This window comes from Pogoniulus pusillus, chromosome Z, assembly GCF_015220805.1.
Source record: "Pogoniulus pusillus isolate bPogPus1 chromosome Z, bPogPus1.pri, whole genome shotgun sequence".
Classification (NCBI taxonomy): Eukaryota; Metazoa; Chordata; class Aves; order Piciformes; family Lybiidae; genus Pogoniulus; species Pogoniulus pusillus.
The window spans coordinates 1682666-1705476 of NC_087309.1; the positions used below are offsets into that span (position 1 = coordinate 1682666).

The 22811-nt window shown below is 52.4% G+C and overlaps 1 protein-coding gene across 1 annotated transcript in view; it reads right to left on the reverse strand.

Moving 5' to 3' along the window:
• ITGA1 (integrin subunit alpha 1) overlaps positions 1 to 22811 on the reverse strand; it is a 115598-nt gene that overhangs the window by 67465 nt on the left and 25322 nt on the right. The window contains exons 2-5 of the mRNA XM_064176482.1: positions 8580 to 8700; positions 3817 to 3929; positions 1568 to 1656; positions 446 to 560 (exon numbers count right to left, since the gene is read on the reverse strand). Coding sequence (XP_064032552.1) covers positions 446 to 560; positions 1568 to 1656; positions 3817 to 3929; positions 8580 to 8700 — 438 coding nt within the window. The remainder of the gene's footprint in view (positions 1 to 445; positions 561 to 1567; positions 1657 to 3816; positions 3930 to 8579; positions 8701 to 22811) is intronic.

Consider the following 22811-nt stretch of genomic DNA (forward strand, 5'->3'; position numbering starts at 1 on the left):
TGGGCTGGCTGAGCTTGGAGCTCTCTTCCAACCTGCTTGATTGTGTGATTCTATGGAGTATTCAGCAGTGACTTCTACCTTCTCCAGTGTCAATTTGTTCCTCCCCATCTTTGCAAAAGCAGTATGTATTACTAAACCAGCTTCGTGCTAGGTCTCAATATATGGCCCCTACTTAAAACAAGAGTCTTTTGGCCATAAGTAAGAAACATAAGCAGCTATTCTTAGCAGTTGTGTTTGGATGTTACATAGCACTTTAAAGATTGTTTATACTGAGATAAATTCCAAAAGCAGTAAGAATTTAGGCTACATACGGACAATGAAAACATTTACTTAACTTGGTAATGCTGGTAGCTAAGTTAAGCAGTTCATTTTGTGTGTGTGTACATTAATCTTGTTTGGCATTTTGTATTGTTTGGGCAGGGGAGAATTCCTGTGGCATTCTGACCTTGCACTGAGGGAGCAATCGCCTGGACCGTTTCAAACGTGGAGCTGACATTAGAGCAAACTCCTGTCGTGTAGTGCAGACGTCCACACTTGTAAGCATAAAGTGGTCCACATGCCTTGAAGAGATGAGAAAAGTTTCTGTTATGGTATATGGACAGAGGCACTGAGTGCAACCTCAGAAAGTTTGCTGCCCACACCAAGCTGTGTGCTGCAGCAGCCAGGCTGGAGGGCAGGGATCCATCCAGAGGGACCTGCACAGGCTGCAGAGGTGGGCACAAGCCAAGCTCAGGAGGTGCAACAAGACCAAGTGCAAGATCCTGCAGCTGGGTCAAGGCAATGTCAAGCACCGATCCAGGCTGGGCAGGGACTGGCTGGAGAGCAGCTCTGAGGAGAGGCACTTGGGAGTGCTGCAGGAGGAGAAGCTCAGCAGGAGCCAGCAGTGTGCACTTGCAGCCCAGAGAGCCAAGCAGAGCCTGGGCTGCAGCAGCAGCAGTGTGGCCAGCAGGGCCAGGGAGGGGATTCTGCCCCTCTGTGCACTCTGCTGACCCCCCCACCTGGAGTCCTGCATCCAGCTCTGGAGCCTCTGGGACAAGAGGGCTGTGGAGATGCTGGAGAGTGTCCAGAGCAGGGCCAGGAGGATGCTCAGAGGCTGCAGCAGCTCTGCTGTGAGCACAGCCTGAAAGAGTTGGGGCTGTGCAGGCTGGAGCAGAGGAGGCTCCCAGGTGAGCTTCTTGTGGCCTGCCAGGATCTGAAGGGGGCTCCAAAAAATCTGGGGAGGGACTTTTGAGGCTGTGAGGGAGTGCCAGGAGTGGGGGGAATGGAGCAAAGGTGGAGGTGGGGAGAGTGAGGCTGGAGGTGAGGAGGAAGTTGTTGAGCAGGAGATAGGTGAGAGGCTGGAATGGGTTGCCCAGGGAGGTGGTTGAGGCCCCATGGCTGGAGGTGTTTGAGTCCAGGCTGGCTGAGGCTGTGTGCAGCCTGCTCTAGGGTAGGGTGTCCCTGGGCATGGCAGGGGGTGGGAACTTGTGGTCCATTCCAACCCTGACTGATTCTGTGATTCTAAGACTCCAGGAAAAAAAAAAACAAGCAGTCATCTTTAAAAGCTGACAAAAAAGTCCTTTCTTACCAGAAAGCCTCCTTTTGGGTTAGCCACTAAGGTGGTTCCAAGAGTCATGTTTTCTTTTACTTCCACAACGTTAGGAACTGAAGTAGCAGCTATAAATAGAGTGAAATGTTAAGCATTTGGGAACATGAAAACCAAATGTTGGAAGTATATATCTCCTAGCATGGAGCTTCCAGCTTCTAAAATAAAATCCAGACTGACAGTGGTTTCATCAAATACTCCAGCACCCTTCCTCCCCCTCCTCCTGCAGTTGCAACCATCAAGGAAAAATTCTGTGACTGGCTCTCATCCCAGAAAATTCGTCTGGGTTGCTGTCTGAAATATCTTTCTTGAACTGCAGAGAAGCAAAATAACAGCAGAAGAAAGCAAGAGAGTACTGCTTGCACAGTTTTGTCAATTGAAAACCAAACATTGCACTTCTGCCTCCTGCCTTGCCACAAAGGACTGAACAGCTTTCGTGCTGGGTGCTGCTATGCTGCATCTGCTTTCAGGAGCAATGAGAGATAAAACCCATGTGCTGGGTGCCTTTGGTGAAATGCATATCCACAGGGAGTCTCTCCCTGCCAACACCATCTACCTCTTGACTTGAGCAAGATGATTATTATTTACCTGTACCACGTTAAGGTGCATCAGGCTGGTTATGGCAATAAAGCCTACTGATGGCATCATGGAGGCTCTTGCTGGCTTGGGAAGATGCAAGCCATGAATCTATCTCCATGGCCTTTCTGTACCCATGGCCAGGATTACCAAGCACAGTGGATGAACCCCAGACACAATAAAGCTTTGATAGCACAGATAGATTCTCATTCTGTAATTATGATCATTTTTTTCCCATAGAACCATGAAGAATTCTAAACAAAGCAAAACTTCCTTCACATTCAGCTCTGGGGTCCTGCCATAGGGTTTTGTGTAGGAGCTTGACAGGCTGAGATTAATTCACTTTAAGCAAACTCTCTCTGTAGAAACATCTGTAATGCATATTAATTAGCTAAAAATTTCCTGAGCTCTGCTTTCTGTTATCCCTCTGTTGTGGTAGGCCTGACAGGCCCAAAATAGGCTTATACATGTCCTGCTTGCCCAGGCATGTTCTTCTGCTCCTTGAGAGAGGCAAGCATGGGAAAAGAAGACAGAAGAACTTGGAGCCACCAAGCCTAAGGACTCTGGCCTGCCCAGGGTCCTGTGGTAAATAAAGTACACACACTCAGCTTGTGTCTGCCTTGTGCAAGGCCTGTGCTTTTCCCAAATCTGGGTAAAAGTGAGCCTGTGGCTTTGTCTAGTGTGGTAAGGTTTGGCTAACTGCCATTCTGATTGGCTATTCTGTGTCCAAAGGGACACAGCTCACATTGGCTCACATTGATAACAGGAGACACGCAGGTGAACAGCGTGCACTCTGCTGTGCTCTGCAGTACTCTGGTGTGCTCTGACATTGTATTCATGCCTGCTATTGCCTACTGCCTTATTGTTTGCCTGGAAACTCCACTGTCACGAGTTTACCAGGAGCAGGCTCTGAATGCCTCCACGTGATCAGCCTGTGTGGCCAGTGTGGCATCGTGCTGAGACTGCGCATCACACGACACTTAGTGCCATGGTCTGGTTGACTGGATAGGGCTGGGTGCTAGGGTGGCCTGGATGACCTTAGAGGCCTCTTCCAACCTGGCTGATTCTATGAGTCTATGATTCTGTGACACCTGGAAGTCTCCTGCTATGACTGGAAATCCTACACAGATCATCCAGAGGAGCCAGGACACAAGGTCAGAGGTTGTCTGCCTCCTTTCCCCCAAAGCCTGGGAAGAATCAAGTCTCAGCAGCCAACAAGACAGTCCCCTGGAAGCATTTGGGCACTGCCTGGCTCTGTGGCTGGTTCCAGCGAGTGGGTAATAATAATTTGTGAGTCAATACTTAGAAGCCTCTTTGTAATCCTCCACCACCATAAGCAGAAAGAGCTGCTTGCAGTCCATCCAGCAGGCAAGCGGTACACTGACCGCAAGCGGCGTTTGACCGCGGGAATTCTTGCTTCCAGTTCAGTCACAGTTCATACACTCTGCTGGTTAGTACTAGACCAGGATATTATCCATAGAATGCTTCCATGTCCGTGTAAGAACCTAAACACTATCACAGTCAGTGTCTGGGGCAGAGTTCTGAACAGCAAAATTAATAAACAATGTTAATTTTGGAAAGAAATATCATCTGGCATCAATTAATTCCCCCTCCACAGCACCCCCCGCACGACGCAGCTCTGTTTGCCTTCATACCTGGTAGGTTCAGTTTTGTGCAGGGCGAGTGGCTGTCCCTTCCTATGGGGCACTTGTATACATCTCCTGTCCTTCTCTCAGGCTGGCCAACTAACGGTGAGCCAATGAGTACCCTGCAAATGAAATAAGTCACCTGAAATGGCTTTTTTCTTGTAAAGGACAGAAGGCTGGGACATAGAACCTACAGACAGAGGCAGACGCAGCAAGTGCTGGGTAGGAGGAAGAGCAAGACAAGTACCTGCTGTGGCAGCTCAGATACAAGCACAGGCAGCCATGCTTGCCTCCTTTGAGCAGGAACACAGAAAGGAGAAGTGCCTGTGCAACAAATCACAGAACAGAAGGACATGGAAAAGCATTCCAGTGGAAAGCCAAGGCAGTGACAGTGGGTGGATGGCAAATGTTACAGGTAATGCAGAATGAAACACCTGGTTTATCTGAGCTTTCTTTGAGCACAGAACCACAGAGACACCCAGGTTGGCAAAGCCCCTCAGGAGCACCAATTCCAACCTCCAACTCTGCTCTACAAGATCCACCCTAAAGTATAGCCCCAAGCACCACAGCCAAACCACCCTTAAACACATCCAAGCTGGGTGACTCCACCACCTCCCTGGGCAGCTCATTCCAATCCCTGACCACTCTCTGCATGAAAAACTTCTTCCTCATGTCCAATCTAAGCCTCCTCAGCCTCAGCTTGAGGCCATTCCCCCTTGTTCTGTATCCAGTTCCCTGTGAGCAGAGCCCAGCAGCAGCCTCTCCACAATGTCCCTTCAGGTAGCTGTAGACAGCAATGAGTTCTGCCCTCAGTCTCCTGTTTCACACTAACTATGCCCAGCTTCCTCAGACTCTCCTCATCAGATTTACTCTCCAGGCTCTTCCCCAGCTTCGTTGCCCTCCTCTGGACCTGCTCCAGCACCTCCACAGCTCTCTTGTATTGTGGTGCCCAAAACCGAACACAACACTCAGCCTGCAGCCTCACCAGAGCAGGACACAATCACCTCCCTGCTCATGCTGGACACAGCATTTCTAATCCAAGCGAGGATACCATTGGCCTCCTTGGCTGCCTGGGCACACTGCTGGCTCACATTCAGCTGCCTTCCTATTATAGCCCTGAGATGCCTTTCTGCCAGCAACTCTTCAGCCTCACTGCCCCAAGCCTGCAGGGCTGCTTGGGATTGGTGTGACCCAAGTGCAGGACCTGGCACTTGACCTTGTTGAAACTCCTCCCAATATATTTTAGAAGAAACTGTTTTTTTAATGCTGAGAGACCAAGTGACAAAGGAAAGGCTGGCAAGCACCCAGAAGAACTTAACCCGAAGCAACTCAAGCCAGCAGTGTAAAAGATGTCCTGAGTCAGGACCACAGAATGGTAGGGGTTGGAGTGGGTCTCTGGAGATCCCCTAGCCCAGCTGCCCTCCTAAAGTAGATTCTCCTAGATTTGGGTTGCCCAAGAACACGTCCAGGTGGGTTTAAAAGGATCAGGAGGAGACTCCACAATCTCTTTGGCAGCCTGCTCCATGCTCTGCCACCCTCAAAGTAAAGAATCTTATACTTGTGTTCAGAAGGATAGTCCTGTGCTCCAGTTTGTCTTTCTTGCCCCTTGTTCTGCCACTGGGCAGCACTTTAGAGAGTCTGTCCTCATCTTTTGGGATCTGATCTTCAGATATTCATAAGCATTGAGGTAAGACCTTCTCCAAGCTAAGTGACCCCCAGGTTTTTCAGCCTTGCACCATGGAGGAGCTCTGGAAGGTGTCCAGAGCAGGGCCACGAGGAGGAGCAAAGGGCTGGAGATGCTCTGCTGTGAGGACTGAGGGAGTTGGGGTTGTTCACTCTGGTGAGGAGAAGGCTCCCAGGTGACCTTCTTGTGACCTTTCAGCATCTGAAGGGGGACGCAAGAAAGCTGGGGAGGGACTTTTGAGGCTGTGAGGGAGTGGCAGGACTGGGGGGAATGGAGCAAAATTGGAAATGGGCAGGTTCAGGCTGTATATTAGGAAGAAGTTGTTGAGCAGGAGAGTGGTGAGAGGCTGGACTGGGTTGCCCAGGGAGGTGGTTGAGGCCCCATGGCTGGAGGTGTTTGAGGCCAGGCTGGCTGAGGCTGTGTGCAGCCTGCTCTAGGGCAGGGAGTCCCTGCCCATAGCAGGGGGGCTGGAACTGGATGCTCCTTGTGCTCCCTTCCAACCCTGTCTGATTCTATGAGTCTATGACTCTGTCTGTGGTCCTGAGGCAGTGTTACAGCAGCTGACAAAGCATCACAAGGCTGCTCTGGTATTTCTGTTTTGGTAGTCAACCTACAGATTCCCTGCTCTCAATGCTTCTATGTTGAAAGTTAAGTTGAAAGCTTGACAATTTAACATCATCTCTGGAGCTTAATTCCAGAGATGTTCAGATCCAGCCCACTGAATTCCTCCTTTCCACCAGCTGTTGGAAGAGTTGCTGTTTCCAGCTCATTACTCCTCACTCCTGAAGAGTGTCATATACTTTGCCTCAATGTAGCTTACTTTGCAAAACCACTGCTCCTAGAAGAGACAGAATTTCCTGAGGGCCCAAGTGAGCTCAAAGAAGGTCATTACTCTTCACTCTGCTCTCCCCAGACCCCATCTGGAGGCCTGTGTGCAGTTCTCCCCACCTCCAGCTTTGCTCCATCCTACCCCCCAGTCCTGCCACTCCCTCACACCCTCAAAAGTCCCTCCCCAGCTTTTCTGTAGTCCCCTTCAGATGCTGGCAGGCCACAAGAAGGTCACCTGGGAGCCTCCTCTGCTCCAGCCTGCACAGCCCCAACTCTTTCAGGCTGTGCTCACAGCAGAGCTGCTGCAGCCTCTCAGCATCCTCCTGGCCCTGCTCTGGACACTCTCCAGCATCTCCACAGCCCTCTTGTCCCAGGGGCTCCAGAGCTGGATGCAGGACTCCAGGTGGGGTCTCAGCAGCGTGGAGTAATAATCTGTGTATTCCCAACTAATCCTTCTGCTTCTAACACCTCTTGCTGACCTTTCCCAAGCTCACCCTGCACATAAGGGGGAGTTGGAGATAAGGAAGAGGGTGGAAAGAAGGTGGGAGTTGGTTTGAAAAGCCCTTCTGTGTGGCTTTGCTGCTTGGGAGGGTTTTTATATCTCCATATTACCTTTAACTTGTATATTGCAGTACAAAGTTGTCAATGTCTGAAATATGTTGTGTGTATTTTGCTTGTAAATTGTGCCAAGCTATAAAGAGTACTCTGTAAATAGAGGACTCTATAAGTAGAGACACTGGCACAGGTTGCCCAGGTATGTTCTGGCTGTTCCCTACCTGGAGCTGTTCAAAGCCAGGTTGGATGAGGCTTTGGGTGACCTGTTCTTTGTGCCTTGGAAACTGTCTGCCACAAACAGCTCCTGGCACAGCTGGCAGCTCGTGGCTGGGACAGATTCACTCTGTGCTGGGTCAGAAACTGGAGGGCAGGGCCCAGAGAGTGGTGGTGAATGGTGCCACATCCAGCTGGCAGCTGGCACTAGTGGTGTGCCCCAGGCATCAGTGCTGGGCCCAGTACTGTTCAATATCTTTATTGATGATCAGGAGCAGGGGATTGAGTCCAGCATCAGTGAGTTTGCAGATGACACCAAGCTAGGAGCAGCTGTGGAGCTGTTGGAGGGTAGGACAGCCCTGCAGAGGGACCTGTCCAGGCTGGATGGGTGGGCAGAGGCCAATGGGATGAGACTGAACAAGGCCAAGGGCAGGGTTCTGCACTTTGGCCACAACAACTCCAAGCAGCACTGCAGGCTGGGGACTGAGTGGCTGAGAGCAGCCAGGCAGAGAGGGAGCTGGGGGTGCTGGCAGAGAGGAGCTGCAGAGGAGGCAGCAGTGCCCAGGTGGGCAGCAGAGCCAATGGCATCCTGGGCTGGCTCAGGAGCAGTGTGGGCAGCAGGACAAGGGAGGTTCTTGTGCCCCTGTGCTCAGCACTGCTCAGGCCACACCTGCAGTGCTGTGTCCAGTTCTGGGCTCTTCCATCACAGAGAGATGTTGAGGTGCTGGAAGGTGTGGAGAGAAGGGCAGCAAGGCTGGGGAGGGGCCTGGAGCACAGCCCTGTGAGGAGAGGCTGAGGGAGCTGGGGGGGTGCAGCCTGCAGCAGAGGAGGCTCAGGGCAGAGCTCATTGCTGTCTGCAGCTGCCTGCAGGGAGGCTGTAGCCAGGTGGGGTTGGGCTCTGCTGCCAGGCAGCCAGGGACAGAACAAGGGGACACAGCCTGAAGCTGTGCCAGGGCAGGTCTAGACTGGATGTGAGGAGGAAGTTCCTGGCAGAGAGAGTGATTGGCATTGGAATGGGCTGCCCAGGGAGGTGGTGGAGTGGCTGTGGCTGGAGGTGTTGCAGCCAAGCCTGGCTGGGGCACTTAGTGCCATGGTCTGGTTGGTTGGCCAGGGCTGGGTGCTAGGTTGGGCTGGGTGAGCTTGGAGCTCTCTTCCAACCTGCTTGATTCTATGATTCTATGAAGAAGGGTAGGGAAAGGAGAGGAGAGGAGAGGAGAGGAGAGGAGAGGAGAGGAGAGGAGAGGAGAGGAGAGGAGAGGAGAGGAGAGGAGAGGAGAGGAGAGGAGAGGAGAGGAGAGGAGAGGAGAGGAGAGGAGAGGAGAGGAGAGGAGAGGAGAGGAGAGGAGAGGAGAGGAGAGGAGAGGAGAGGAGAGGAGAGGAGAGGAGAGGAGAGGAGAGGAGAGGAGAGGAGAGGAGAGGAGAGGAGAGGAGAGGAGAGGAGAGGAGAGGAGAGGAGAGGAGAGGAGAGGAGAGGAGAGGAGGAGCAGCTTACCATTTCCCTTCTTCATTTTCATACTGCTGGACTGTGTAACCAAACATGTCCTCCACAGGCCCACTGAATGTCATTGCATTTTTCACATCCACATTGGAAGAGCCAACGAGGTGAAGGAGAGCTGAAAAAGAAAAAAGAATATATATAGGAATGCAGACAAACCACAGGAGTTTAAGAGATCTGTTTTCCCATGGGATTCCAAGCACAGCTCCAGGCTGGGTGGGGAATGGCTGAGAGCAGCCCTGAGGAACAGGGCCTGGGGGTCTGGGGTGATGAAAGCTCAACAGGAGCCTGCAGTGTGAGTGCAGCCCAGACACAACCCTGTGCTGGGCTGCAGCAAGAGCAGTGTGGGCACAGAGCAAGGGAGGGGATTCTGCCCCTTGGCTCTGCTCTCCTCACACCCCTCCTGCAGTCCTGGGTGCAGTTCTGCAGCCCCCAACACAAGCAGCAAATGGAAGTGTTGGAGCCAGTGCAGAGGAGGCCACCAAGATGCTGAGAGGGCTGCAGCAGCTCTGCTGTGAGCATAGGCTGAGAGAGTTGGGGCTGTGCAGGCTGGAGAGGAGAAGGCTTGGAGGAGACCTTGGAATGGCCTTGCAGGATCTGAAGGGATGGAGAGGGACTATTGACAAGGTATTGTCATGACAGGATGAGGTGGAATGGGTTTGAAGTGGCAGAGGGGAGATTGATACTGGATGTTAGGACAGGGTTGTTTGCAGTGAGGGTGGTGAGACACTGGCACAGGTTTTCCAGGGAGGTTGTGGATGCCTCTCCCTGGAGGTGTTCAAGGCCAGGTTGGATGAAGCTTTGAGCAATGTAGGCTAGTGGGAGGTGTCCCTGCTTGTGGCAAGGAGTTGGAACTGGATGAGCTTTAAGGTTCTTTCCAACCCCTTCTGTGAATCTATGAATATTAGAGGAAAAAAGAACATAGTTTTCTCTAAATTCTGTCCTGTAAACCTTCTCTTTAGAAAAGAACAGAGCAAGTTTTTAATGCAATCAGATGCTGCTGTCTCCAAAGCATTATTTGCAGAGATACAACTTCTACCTTCTTAAGTTGCTCTTCAGTGGTGCTGCTGGGCTATGATGAGATCTGTCACAAGAAAAGAGGCATCTGCACACTTATTTTTCCTGTACCCTAAATCCAGGTGATCAGCAGTCATCATAGAATCACAGAATCAGCCAGGTTGGCAGAGCCCTCCAAGCTCACCCAGCCCAACCTAGCACCCAGCCCTGGCCAAGCAACCAGACCATGGCACTAAGTGCCCCAGCCAGCCTTGGCTGCAACACCTCCAGGCCAATCCACCACCTCCCTGGGCAGCCCATTCCAATGCCAATCACTCTTTCTGCCAGGAACTTCCTCCTCACATCCAGTCTAGACCTGCCCTGCCACAGCTTGAGGCTGTGTCCCCTTCTTCTGTTGCTGCTTGCCTGGCAGCAGAGCCCAACCCCACCTGGCTACAGCCTCCCTGCAGGCAGCTGCAGGCAGCAATGAGCTCTGCCCTGAGCCTCCTCTGCTGCAGGCTGCACACCCCCAGCCCCCTCAGCCTCTCCTCACAGGGCTGTGCTCCAGGCCCCTCCCCAGCCTTGCTGCCCTTCTCTGGACACCTTCCAGCACCTCAACATCTCTCTTGAATGGAGGAGTCCAGAACTGGACACAGCACTCAAGATGTGGCTTGATAAATGAGGCACAAAGGGTGAAAAATTCATCTTAGAATCATAGGCTCATAGAATCAGCCAGGTTGGAAGACATCCTCAACCTCATCCTCTTAGCACCCAGCCCTGCCCAACCAACCAGACCCATGGCACTAAGTGACCCAGCCAGGCTTTGCTTCAACACCTCCAGCCACAGCCACTCCACCACCTCCCTGGGCAGCCCATTCCAGTGCCAATCACTCTCTCTGACATCCATCTTTAAGTGCCAAACAAAACTCAACACAAGGCTGACTGAGAAGCTAAAATAATTAATTACATATAAAAACCCAAGGTTATTTGTCCTCATTTTGTTTCTTCTTAGTCATCTCCTCAGTCTTTGTCCTGTTGAAGGCAGTTTCAAAAGCAACCATTGACTCCACTGCTGCAGAACTATGCACTTAATACACAAGAGGCCAAAACAATTCGAGTTGAACTTAAAGAAGACCAAGGCTATTTAAAGACACAACCATGCACAGATTTAATTTCATTTTTCATGGCAATTTGCTGACATTTCACAGTGGAAACGAAGCAGCCAAATCCATCGCTTGCTGCATGTCAAAGCATCTCAGTAACCTTCAGCTACCAAAACACTTCTGTGCCATTCAGCACTCACTCAGAGGAGGATATTCTCATAGAGAGCTTGTTGCTATAATAAGCTCTCACGTGGTCAATGCTAATCTGTCTCTCTCAGCATCTTATTTCCTGCTTCATGCAGTAAAATTATCACAGAAGGCTTATTTATCACTTAGGAGCCCTTTCCAATTTCTCTGGACAGCAGAGAAAAGGAAAAGTTTCATGTGTGTTATTTTGGTTTTCCTTCCTCCAGCCAGAGTCAGGAAACATAAAACAGTGAGCAGACTGGGGCAGTGCCTATTTTTGTGCTGCAGAAAGGAGTCATTGCAAGAGATTAAAAGAAAAGTGCAGTGGCTGGCAAATCTGTTGGGAAACAGGATTCCATGCACCTTGTGTCCTCCTTAGCTCTGCTGGGCCTGCCCACGGCAAGAGTTGCTTCCTCCTCCTGCTCTTGGTTGTTGAAGGATGATTAAAACCAACAAAACCATTTAAACTCAAGTTGTCATCAGTTCACAGAATCAAGCAGGCTGGATTCCTCACATCCAGCCTAGACCTGCCCTGGCACAGCTTGAGGCTGTGTCCCATTGTTCTGTCCCTGGCTGCCTGGCAGCAGAGCCCAACCCCACCTGGCTACAGCCTCCCTGCAGGCAGCTGCAGACAGCAATGAGCTCTGCCCTGAGCCTCCTCTGCTGCAGGCTGCACATCCCCAGCTCCCTCAGGGGCTGTGCTCCAGGCCCCTCCCCAGCCTTGCTGCCCTTCTCAAAACACCTTCCAGCACCTGAGCATCTCTCTGCAATTCAGGAACCCACAACTGAACACAGCACTGCAGGTGTGTCCTGAGCAGTGCTGAGCACAGGGGCAGAAGAACCTCCCTTGTCCTGCTGCCCACACTGCTCCTGAGCCAGCCCAGGATGCCACTGGCTCTGTATATATGGTTAACACTCCAGGGGGAGTAACCCTGAACCTGAGTCTAGGGGTCTTGACCCCTCCTCAGGGGTGGGTTTGAACACCACCAGGTGATGGTTCACCCACTGCCCCTTCCTGTCCCATAAAAAGAGGGGAGCTTCCTGTTCCTCCTCTCTCTCCCTCTCTCTCCCTCCCCACACCTCACTCTGCACATCTCTCTGCATCGGTCATACCTCCATTGCCAGCTGCTTTACCCCGTGGCAGACACCAGGCAGCCAAAGCCACCAGCACACAACTCTGGTTGTATTTATACATTCTGTACTTTGCTGTTTTCCCCTTCCCTGTCCTTTGTAAACTCCCCTACCTCAGATACCTCTTCTAAGCTATTGTTTAACTTTTCCTTTTAACTTCCAAATGGAGTGAGATTGATTTATTCGTGTGTGCTTATCTCTCCCTCTCCCTATATCTAATCCCTGTCTTTGGGAAAGGAGGGGGAAGAGGGGAGGGCACTCTACAAATTGTCATTGGTTCTATCAAATTTATTAGTCTCTGGGAATTTGGACTAGAACCCGAGACACTCTGCTGCCCACCTGGGCACTGTTGCCTCCTCTTCAGCTCCTCTCTGCCAGCACCCCCATCTCCCTCTCTGCCTGGCTGCTCTCAGCCACTCTGGCCCCAGCCTGTAGTGCTGCTTGGGGTTGTGGTGGCCAAAGTGCAGAACCTGGCACTGGGACTTGTTAAAACTCCTGGCACTGGACTGTGCCCATCTGTCCAGCCTGGCCAGGTCTCTCTGCAGAGCCCTCCTGCCCCCCAACAGGTTCACAGCTGCTGCTAGCTTGGTGTCACCTGCAAACTCACTGATGGAGAACTCAATCCTCTCCTCCAGATCATCAGTGAAGATATCAACAGGATTGTGTCCAGCACTGACCCCTCGGGCTCATCACCAGTGCCAGTTGCCAGCTGGATGTGGCACCATTCACCACCACTCTGGGCCTGGCACACTGCCAGGCCCAGCACTGAGTGCCCCTGTCCCTGCCATGGGCTGCCAGCTGATCAGAAGTTTGCTATGGCAGACAGTGTCAAAGGCCTTGATGAAGTCAAATCCTCTTCTGTCACTCCTCAGAGTAAAAATGATTTCTGTTATTACTTCTGACCCCATGTCTGGGATTCAGACTGTGCAGTTTAAATTCAGGTCCTACCTTCTAGAACCATAGAAATGGTCTGGGCTAGAAGAGACCTCCAGAGGTCATTTAGTTCAACCCCCTCTGAAAGTCAGTAGCCCAGGTCACCCAGAGCCCCCTCAAGCCTCTGTCTGGAATGTCTCCAGGGAAGGGGCTTCAACCACTTCCCTGGGCAATCTGCTTCAGTGCTCCAGCACCATCATGTTCCTCACATCCAGTCTCAATCTGCTCTTCTCAAGCTTGAAGTCATTGCCTCTCATCCTGCCCCTGCAGGCCCTTTGTGAGCAGCTTCTCTCCATCCTTCCTGTAGCCCCCTCAGGCACTGGCAGGCTGCTATTAGGTCCCCCAAGAGCCTTGTCCTCTCTAGACTGAATACCCCCAGCTTCCTCAGCCCGTCCTGAGAGCAGGGCTGCTCCAACCCTCTGATCATTTTTGTGCCCCTCCTCTAGACCTGCTCCATCATGTCCATGTCCTTCCTGTAAGGAGGGCTCCAAAGCTGGCTGCAGTACTGCAGGTACTCAGCAGAGCAGAGTACAGTGGCAGGATCCCTCTCTGGCTCTGCTGCCTACACTGCTTTGGATGCAGCCCAGGATATGACTTGCCTCAGCAATGGTTATCAATGTGTGCAGGTGAGTGCCAGAGGCTGGAGCAGGCTCTGCTGGGAAGCTGAGGCAGAGGAGGTTTCATTTAAACATGAGGAGGAATTTTTCCCTGTGAGGGTACCAGAGCCCTGGCACAGGCTGCCCAGGGAGCTTGTGCAGTCTCCCTCTGTGGAGATATTCAAACCCACCTGTGTGTGTTCCTGTGTGATCTGCTCTAGGAGATGCTGCTGTGGCAGGGGGGCTGGGCTGGATGAGCTTTGGAGATCCTTCCAGCCCCTGACACTCTGTGATTCTGTGCTGCAAGCTCACACTGCCTTATCAGCTGATAGACAATGAATGCCTTCCCTGTGCTGCAGTGTTGATGACTGCTGTGGTTTCTACTGTATCTTCCTTAAAAACAAATGCTCTTGAAGCTTCATCAACCTGCTACCTGATATACAAATTTAATGATTTTTACTAATACTCTTCTAATCCTGAGGAGAGGGTCCTGGGGGTGGAGGAGAAGCTCAATCTGAGCTGTCAGTGCACTCTGGCAGCCCAGAGAGCAACAAGAGCCTGGGCTGCAGCAGCAGCAGTGTGGCCAGCAGGGCCAGGGAGGGGATTCTCCCCCTCTGCTCTGCTCTGCTGAGACCCCACCTGGAGTGCTGCATCCAGCTCTGGAGCCTCTGGGACAAGAGGGCTGTGGAGATGCTGGAGAGTGTCCAGAGCAGGGCCAGGAGGATGCTGAGAGGCTGCAGCAGCTCTGCTGTGAGCACAGCCTGAAACAGTTAGGGCTGTGCAGGCTGGAGCAGAGGAGGCTCCCAGGTGACCTTCTTGTGGCTTGCCAGCATCTGAAGGGGGCTACAAAAAAGCTGGGGAGGGACATTTTAGGCTGTGAGGGAGTGATAGGACTGAGTGGAATAGAAACAAGCTAGAAATGGGAAGATTCAGCCTAGATGTTAGGAAGAAATTCTTCAGCATGAGAGTGGTGAGAGCCTGGAATGGGTTGTCCAGGGATGTGGTGGCTGCTCCCTCCCTGCAGGTGTTTGAGGCCAGGCTGGCTGAGGCTGTGTGCAGCCTGCTCTAGGGTAGGGTGTCCCTGGGCATGGCAAGGGGGGGGAACTGGGTGGTTCTTGTGGTCCCTTCCAACCCTGACTGATTCTGTGATACTATGAATCTTGTGTATGTGAATTCAAAAGAGTATTGGCAGAAGCAGTGGAAAAAGGAGAGGTTCAGGGAAGCTGGAGAGGATTCTTTGAGAGTTGTGGGGATTAAGGGGGAAAAAATGCATTGTTTTTGGGTAAGGCATTTGCCTAATCCACAGTGAGTACAGGTAAAGCACATCAGGATTTTGAATCACTTCATCTTGTGATAATGACCTTGGAGGTCTCTTTCAGCCTGGTTGATTCTAAGTTTCTATGACTGGCAATAGAATCATAGAATCATAGAATCAAGCAGGTTGGCAGAGAGCTCCAAGCTCAGCCAGCCCAACCTAGCACCCAGCCCTGCCCAACCAGGCTTAGTTCAACACCTCCAGGCACAGCCACTCCACCACCTCCCTGGGCAGCCCATTCCAATGCCAATCACTCTCTCTGCCAGGAACTTCCTAACAACATCCAGCCTCAACCTCCCCTGCCACAGCTTCAGGCTGTGTCCCATTGTTCTGTTGCTGGCTGCCTGGCAGCAGAGCCCAACCCCACCTGGCTACAGCCTCCCTGCAGGCAGCTGCAGACAGCAATGAGCTCTGCCCTGAGCCTCCTCTGCTGCAGGCTGCACCCCCCCAGCTCCCTCAGCCTCTCCTCACAGGGTTTGTGTTCCAGGCCTTAGTTCAAGAAGGTAGAATACAGATGCTTATCAGAGGGCAAAAACCTGAAGGCCCCAGATCTCAGCCTGTGGTTTCAAAAGCCAGGAAGCCACTGCAGACATGCTGTGACCACGTCTGCCCCACCACGGGGCTCAGCGCCCAGCCCTGGCTGCTGCCCGCGGCACTCTGCGCTGAGCACAGCCTGTACCTATACGTGAAAGGTTACCACTCAGTCACCAAGACAACAAGGCAAATATTATTTCTTTGGCAGACCTAGAGTAGTAGCTCATAGTTGTCCAGTAGCCACTAATAAATCTCCCCCTTCCTCCCCCCCTCGTTTTAATTAATGAGCTCTTTTGACCCAGCGTTTGTGCTGGCTGCCTCTGCGCTGTGTCCAAGCCTGGATTTCACTGGCACCCCTCCATGTGAGCACTGCTTGGCCTCTCTGGCTTTGCAGGCAGAGACCTGCAGGAGAGGCACCTGTATTTTCCCAGAGCAGGGCCAGGAGGATGCTGAGAGGCTGCAGCAGCTCTGCTGTGAGCACAGACTGAAAGAGTTGGGGCTGTGCAGGCTGGAGCAGAGGAGACTCCCAGGGGACCTTCTTGTGGCCTTCCAGCATCTGAAATGGGCTACAAAAAAGCTGGGGAGGGACTTTTGAGGCTGTGAGGCAGTGGCAGGAGTGGGGGAAATGGAGCAAAGCTGGAGGTGGGGAGAGTGAGGCTGGAGGGGAGGAGGAAGTTGTTGGTGATGAGAGTGGTGAGAGGCTGGACTGGGTTGCCCAGGGAGGTGGTTGAGGCCCCATGGCTGGAGGTGTTTGAGGCCAGGCTGGCTGAGGCTGTGTGCAGCCTGCTCTAGGGCAGGGAGTCCCTGCCCACAGCAGAGGGGTTGGAACTGGCTGCTCCTTGTGGTCCCTTCCAGCCCTGCCTGATTCTGTGATTCTATGATTGATTTTAAAAGGAAGCTGGTGACAGCTACTCAGTGAGGGAAGCAGACTGGAAGCATGGGCTTGGCCTCCCACAAAATCTCATTCACATTGACAGACAGCATCATCCTCTGTAATTAGAGCTCTTCTACTTGAGGACGTTGACATGCAAACCTGTGCTGCTGCTCCCAGCTAGCTAGAATCAAGCCAGGAGCAGAGAACAAACTGTGTCTTTCAGTAGGTGACATTGAGCCTCAGCAAATAAAGCCTAATAGCTGCATCTTGCTTAGGTGCAATCCCAAAGCACAACTCCTGGCTGGGTGGGGAATGGCTGAGAGCAGCCCTGAGTAACAGGACCTGGGGGTCTGGGCTGATGCAAAGCTCCACAGGAGCCTGCAGGGTGAGTGCAGCCCAGACACAACCCTGTGCTGGGCTGCAGCAAGAGCAGTGTGGGCAGCAGGGCAAGGGAGGGGAATCTGTCCCTTGCCTCTGCTCTCCTCACACCCCACCAGCAGCCCTGGGTGCATTTCTGGAGCCCCCAGCACAAGCAGGGCATGGAAGTATTGGAGCCAGTGCAGAGGAGGCCACCAAGATGCTGAGAGGGCTGCAGCAGCTCTGCTCTGAGCACAGGCTGAGAGAGTTGGGGCTGTGCAGCCTGCAGAAGAGAATCATAGAATCATAGACTCAACCAGGTTGGAAGAGACCTCCAAGATCATCCAGTCCAACCTAGCACCCAGCCCTATCCAATCAACCAGACCATGGCACTAAGTGCCTCATCCAGGCTTTTCTTGAAGACCCCCAGGGACGGTGCCTCCACCACCTCCCTGGGCAGCCCATTCCAATGCCAATCACTCTCTCTGTGAAGAACTTCTTCCTAACATCCAGCCTAGACCTACCCTGGCACAACTTGAGACTGTGTCCCCTTGTTCTATTGCTGGTTGCCTGGGAGAAGAGGCCAACCCCCACCTGGCTACAATGCCCCTTCAGGTGGTTGTAGACAGTAATAAGATCACCCCTGAGCCTCCTCTTCTCCAGGCTGTACACCCCCAGCTCCCTCAGCCTCTCCTCATAGGATTTGTGCTCCAGGCCCCTCACCAGCTTTGTTGCCCTTCTCTGGACATGTTCCAGCACCTCAACATCTTTCTTGAATTGAGAAGGCTTGGAGGAGACCTTGGAGTGGCCTTGCAGGATCTGCAGGGGACTGCAGGAGGTCTGGGGAGGGACTATTGACAAGGTCTGGTAATGACAGGATGAGGAGGAATGGATTTGAACTGGCAGAGGGGAGATTGAAACTGGGTGTTAGGAAAGGGTTCTTTGCAGTGAGGATGGTGAGAGACTGGCACAGGTTGCCCAGGGAGGTTGTGGAGCACAGAAGCACCCAATGTGATCTTTGATCTTTGGTCTTTGATCACATTGGGTGCCTCTGTGCTCCACAACCTCCCTGGAGATGTTCAGGACCAGGTTGGATAAGGCCTTGAGTGACCTGTTCTAGTGGGAGGTGCCATGGTCTGGCTGACTGCACAGGGCTGGGTGCTAGGTTGGACTGCATGAGCTTGGAGGTCTCCTCCCAGCTGGCTGATTCTATGATTCTACCAAAAGCCACCTTGCTGCTGCTTCAGGGCCACAGGGTTCCAGCCTTACTGCAGGAGGCTGCAAAGGAGCTCTGCTGCAGGCAGTTGTGGATGGCTAAGTACAGTGGATTTCAAACACAGATGTCCATTGAAGAAAAGGACAAAAAAGAAACCAGCAAAGCTGTCAACTTCTAAACTTTTCCAGTGCTAGTTAAATTAAGCCTTTTACTTTCCTGGGCTACAGAGGAAGTTCTGTATGATTTGGGCCTCCAGCATTTTTTTCTCTCCCTTTACGTCTTAACCTTTGAAGAGGAAAACACTGACTTCCTCCTGGAATGAGACCAAATAATCTTAATAAAGCCCCAATCTCTTATTAAAAGTAGAATAACCCAAAAGACCAAGAAATGTATGTTAGAAAGTGGGTCCTGGTACAGTAGCCACATGCTCTTCAAAACCAATTAAATGCTTTCTACAACCCATTATATAAAGCTTCCTTTGTTGGCTTTGTACTGAATACTTTGCCCTGGAAAATAGCTTTATAATGTCATGTCAAGCCTGAGAATACACTGAATCAACACTTTGTAATGTGGTCCTAAATGAGCTGCACTGTGCAACAGGCAAAGCTCTTGGAAATGCAACAGCAGAGAGCATGAATGTCAGCCCTGCTCAGCTCACAGTCACCAGAATGAGCTCTTCTGTTCAGCATGTGGAGAGTAGTCCTCCATGGAGCAAAGCTGGAGGTGAGGAGAGTGAGGCTGGAGGTGAGGAGGAAGTTGTTGGTGATGAGAGTGGTGAGAGGCTGGAATGGGTTGCCCAGGGAGGTGGTTGAGGCCCCATGGCTGGAGGTGTTTGAGTCCAGGCTGGCTGAGGCTGTGTGCAGCCTGCTCTAGGGTAGGGTGTCCCTGGGCATGGCAGGGGGGTTGGAACTGGCTGCTCCTTGTGGTCCCTTCCAACCCTGCCTGATTCTGTGATTCTGCAATTCATCAGCACAAGGCTCCCCAGCACTTGGCACTTTGTCACAGAAGAGAGAGAAAGCCTCAGAAATGCGCAGCCATGTACTGAAAACTTCATGAGGTCAGCTAGAGGCAGAGAGGCTTTGCAAATTTAGCAGCTTGATGAAATTGAAATAACTCCTAGAAAATGCTTCAGTGATCTCCAGTCCATCCTCTGGATGCATCTCTCCCAACACCTGATGTCATGCAAGATACAGAATCACAGAAATCAGGCAAGTTGGCAGAGACCTCCAAGCTCACCCAGCCCAACCTAGCACCCAGCCCTGCCCAACCAACCAGACCATGGCACTAAGTGCCCCAGCCAGGCTTGGCTTCAACACCTCCAGCCATGGGCACTCCACCACCTCCCTGGGCAGCCCATTCCAATGCCAATCACTCTCTCTGCCAGCAACTTCCTAACAACATCCAGCCTAGACATGTTCCCCTCTAGGTCCCTTCTCCTTTGCTATCAGAAAACATTTTCTCCTTTAGTTTCTGACCATCTATCTTTATCTATCCCAGAGCCCTTTATCTCTTCATCTGGTATCTCCTTATACTAGTAGAGAGGAGCTGAAGAGGAGGCAGCAGTGCCCAGGTGGGCAGCAGAGCCAATGGCATCCTGGGCTGGCTCAGGAGCAGTGTGGGCAGCAGGGCAAGGGAGGTTCTTCTGCCCCTGTGCTCAGCACTGCTCAGGCCACACCTGGAGTGCTGTGTCCAGTTCTGGGCTCCTCCATTGCAGAGAGATGTTGAGGTGCTGGAAGGTGTTGAGAGCAGGGCAGCAAGGCTGGGGAGGGGCCTGGAGCACAGCCCTGTGAGGAGAGGCTGAGGGAGCTGGGGGGGTGCAGCCTGCAGCAGAGGAGGCTCAGGGCAGAGCTCATTGCTGTCTGCAGCTGCCTGCAGGGAGGCTGTAGCCAGGTGGGGCTGGGCTCTGCTGCCAAGCACCCAGCTTGGAAGTCTCTTGGCTGATTCTATCACTCTGTGCTAGCTGAGGAAACAGAAGCATAAAGCACAGATTGAAAAGGAACTTAAAAATACTTAGACAGCAATGTTTGCAGCTCCCATTTGAACACTGACAGGTAATAATGTTCAGCTCCTCTCTCCCAGCACCCCCAGCTCCCTCTCTGCCTGGCTGCTCTCAGCCACTCTGGCCCCAGCCTGTAGTGCTGCTTGGGGTTGTTGTGGCCAAAGTGCAGAACCCTGCCCTTGGCCTTGTTCAGTCTCATCCCCTTGGCCTCTGCCCACCCATCCAGACTGGCCAGGTCCCTTTGCAGGGCTCTCCTACCCTCCAACAGCTCCACAGCTGCTCCTAGCTTGGTGTCATCTGCAAACTCACTGATGCTGGACTCAATCCCCTGGTGCAGATCATCAATAAAGACATTGAACAGGACTGGGCCCAGCACTGATCCCTGGGGCACACCACCAGTGCCAGCTGGATGTGGCACCATTCACCACCACTCTCTGGGCTCCAGTTCTTGCCCCATACCAGAGTGAATCTGTCCCAGCCAGGAGCTGCCAGCTGTGCCAGGAGCTGTTTGTGGCAGACAGTGTCAAAGGCTTTGCTGCAGTCCAGGCAGACTCCATCCACAGCCTGCCCCACACTCACCAGGCAGGAATAATGTCCAAGATGCTTCTGAAAAGTCTTTCTCCTGTCAGTAAGGATAAAAACTGCTCCAGTGAGAGCACAGCTGATAAGAGATTGCTACAGGCAGTGATGGAAAATAAGTCACATAGTTGTTGAGCTGCTGGAATTCCAGCAGGAATGGTTCCCAGATGCTCTCACAGCACAAGGTCAGACGGAAGTGCCTTGAAATGTCTTCAGGGAACATCAGCTCAGATCTGAAGGGTAGGAGGTAGGAGGCACTGCCTGTTTGCAGAGATCAGCCCTGACTTACCAGTGAACCCTGAGCCTATCTGCAGGCTGGACTAGCATGGCTTGTCCTGGCATATCAGCTCTCTACCAAGGCACACACAGCTTTCCTGGGTTGAAATTAATGACTGCTCACTGCTAGAAGGGAAGATAAACCTCAGCCACACTGCTTCCTTCCTTGTGTCTACCCAAGGACTGGTAGCAGCAGTTGGGAAACCTTTCCCACCACTTGGCACTGTCAGTAACATAGCTCCATGATGGGATGCAGTTGATATTTCTAACTGAGAAATCCAAGAAAAACAACATGCAAGACAGCAAATGACCTTGGGGGTCATGAAATCCAATCTCCCATGAACTTAACCAACCCTAAAGTAGCTGCTTAATCTAGAAAAGCTCATTTACTTGCACAGCTTCACTCAGCTCACTGCCCGAGCCAGCACGAGGCCTCTCATGGGCTCACTCCTCAGTCTCTCTCATGGCTCACTCCTTAATCATAGAATCATAGAATCATAGAATAATAAACAGAATCACAGTATCATACAATCAGACAGGTTGGAGGAGAGCTCTAATCTCATCCAGCCCAACCTAGCACCCAGCCCTGGCCAAGCAACCAGACCATGGCACTAAGTGCCCCAGCCAGGCTTGGCTTCAACACCTCCAGGCACAGCCACTCCACCACCTCCCTGGGCAACCCATTCCAGCCTCTCACCACTCTCATCACCAACAACTTCCTCCTCACCTCCAGCCTCACTCTCCCCACCTCCAGCTTTGCTCCATCCCCCCCACTCCTGACACTCACAGCCTCAAAAGTCCCTCTCCAGCTTTTTTGTAGCCCTCTTTCAGATGCTGGCAGGCCACAAGAAGGTCACCTGGGAGCCTCCTCTGCTCCAGCCTGCACAGCCCCAACTCTTTCAGGCTGTGCTCACAGCAGAGCTGCTGCAGCCTCTCAGCATCCTCGTGGCCCTGCTCTGGACACTCTCCAACATCTCCACAGCCCTCTTGTAATGGGGGCTCCAGCACTGGGTGCAGTGCTCCAGGTGGGGTCTCACCAGAGTGCAGCAGAGGGGCAGAATCCCCTCCCTCAACCACCTCTCCTGCTGCAGCCCAGGCTCTGCTTGGGTTTCTGGGCTGCAAGTGCACACTGCAGCTCCAGTAGCTGCACTGGTTATATAAAAAAGTTGAAAGCACTACAGAATTAATTCCAACTCTTTTCTGGTTTTGTCTCTAATTGGTCTTCTTTTCTACTGGTCAATAAACAATTCAGGGAAATTTGGAACTAGCCATGAAGAGGTTGTAAGAGGAAGGTTGGTTCCCCCCCTCCCCCCAAGAATAAAGGGAGATATCTGGACTCTGGAGGTAGAAAAACATCCTGTTTTTCAGATGCAGCTTGAGATAGAGCTCTCTGCATCAATTACTGGCACTGAGAAGTTTGATTTCCCACCTCCAGCACTTGAAGTACACCCATGATTCTAAGATATCATCTGTCTGTTCCAGGCCCCTTCAGAACATACTCTGGTCTCACCAGCACTTCCCTCAGGAACCTCTTAGCCTTTCTTTCAGACATCTGCATCAGTCTCACAGAAGTACCACGGAAACTGCACCGGTACAGACTGGGAGCTGATCTGCTGGAGAGCAGCCCTGTGGAGACAGACCTGGGAGTGCTGGTGGAGAACATCTGTGGCACAGCAGTGTGCCCCGGTGGCCAAGAGAGACAATGGGATTCTTGGGGGCATTCAGAAGAGTGCGTCCAGGAGATCAAGGGAGGTTCTCCTCCTCCTCTACTCTGACCTCCTGTGACCTCATCTTGAGAACTGCCTTCAGGTTTGGGCTTCCCAACTGAAGAGGCACAGAAAACTGCTGGAGAGGGTCCAAAAGGAGGGCTACGAGGATGATGAGGGGCCTGGAGCACAGCCCTATGAAGAGAGGCTGAGGGAGCTGGGGGGGTGCAGCCTGCAGCAGAGGAGGCTCAGAGGAGAGCTCATTGCTGTCTGCAGCTGCCTGCAGGGAGGCTGTAGCCAGGTGGGGTTGGGCTCTGCTGCCAGGCAGCCAGGGACAGAACAAGGGGCCACAACCTCAAGTTGTGGCAGGGCAGGTCTAGGCTGGATGTTGTTAGGAAGTTGTTGTCAGAGAGAGTGATTGGCATTGG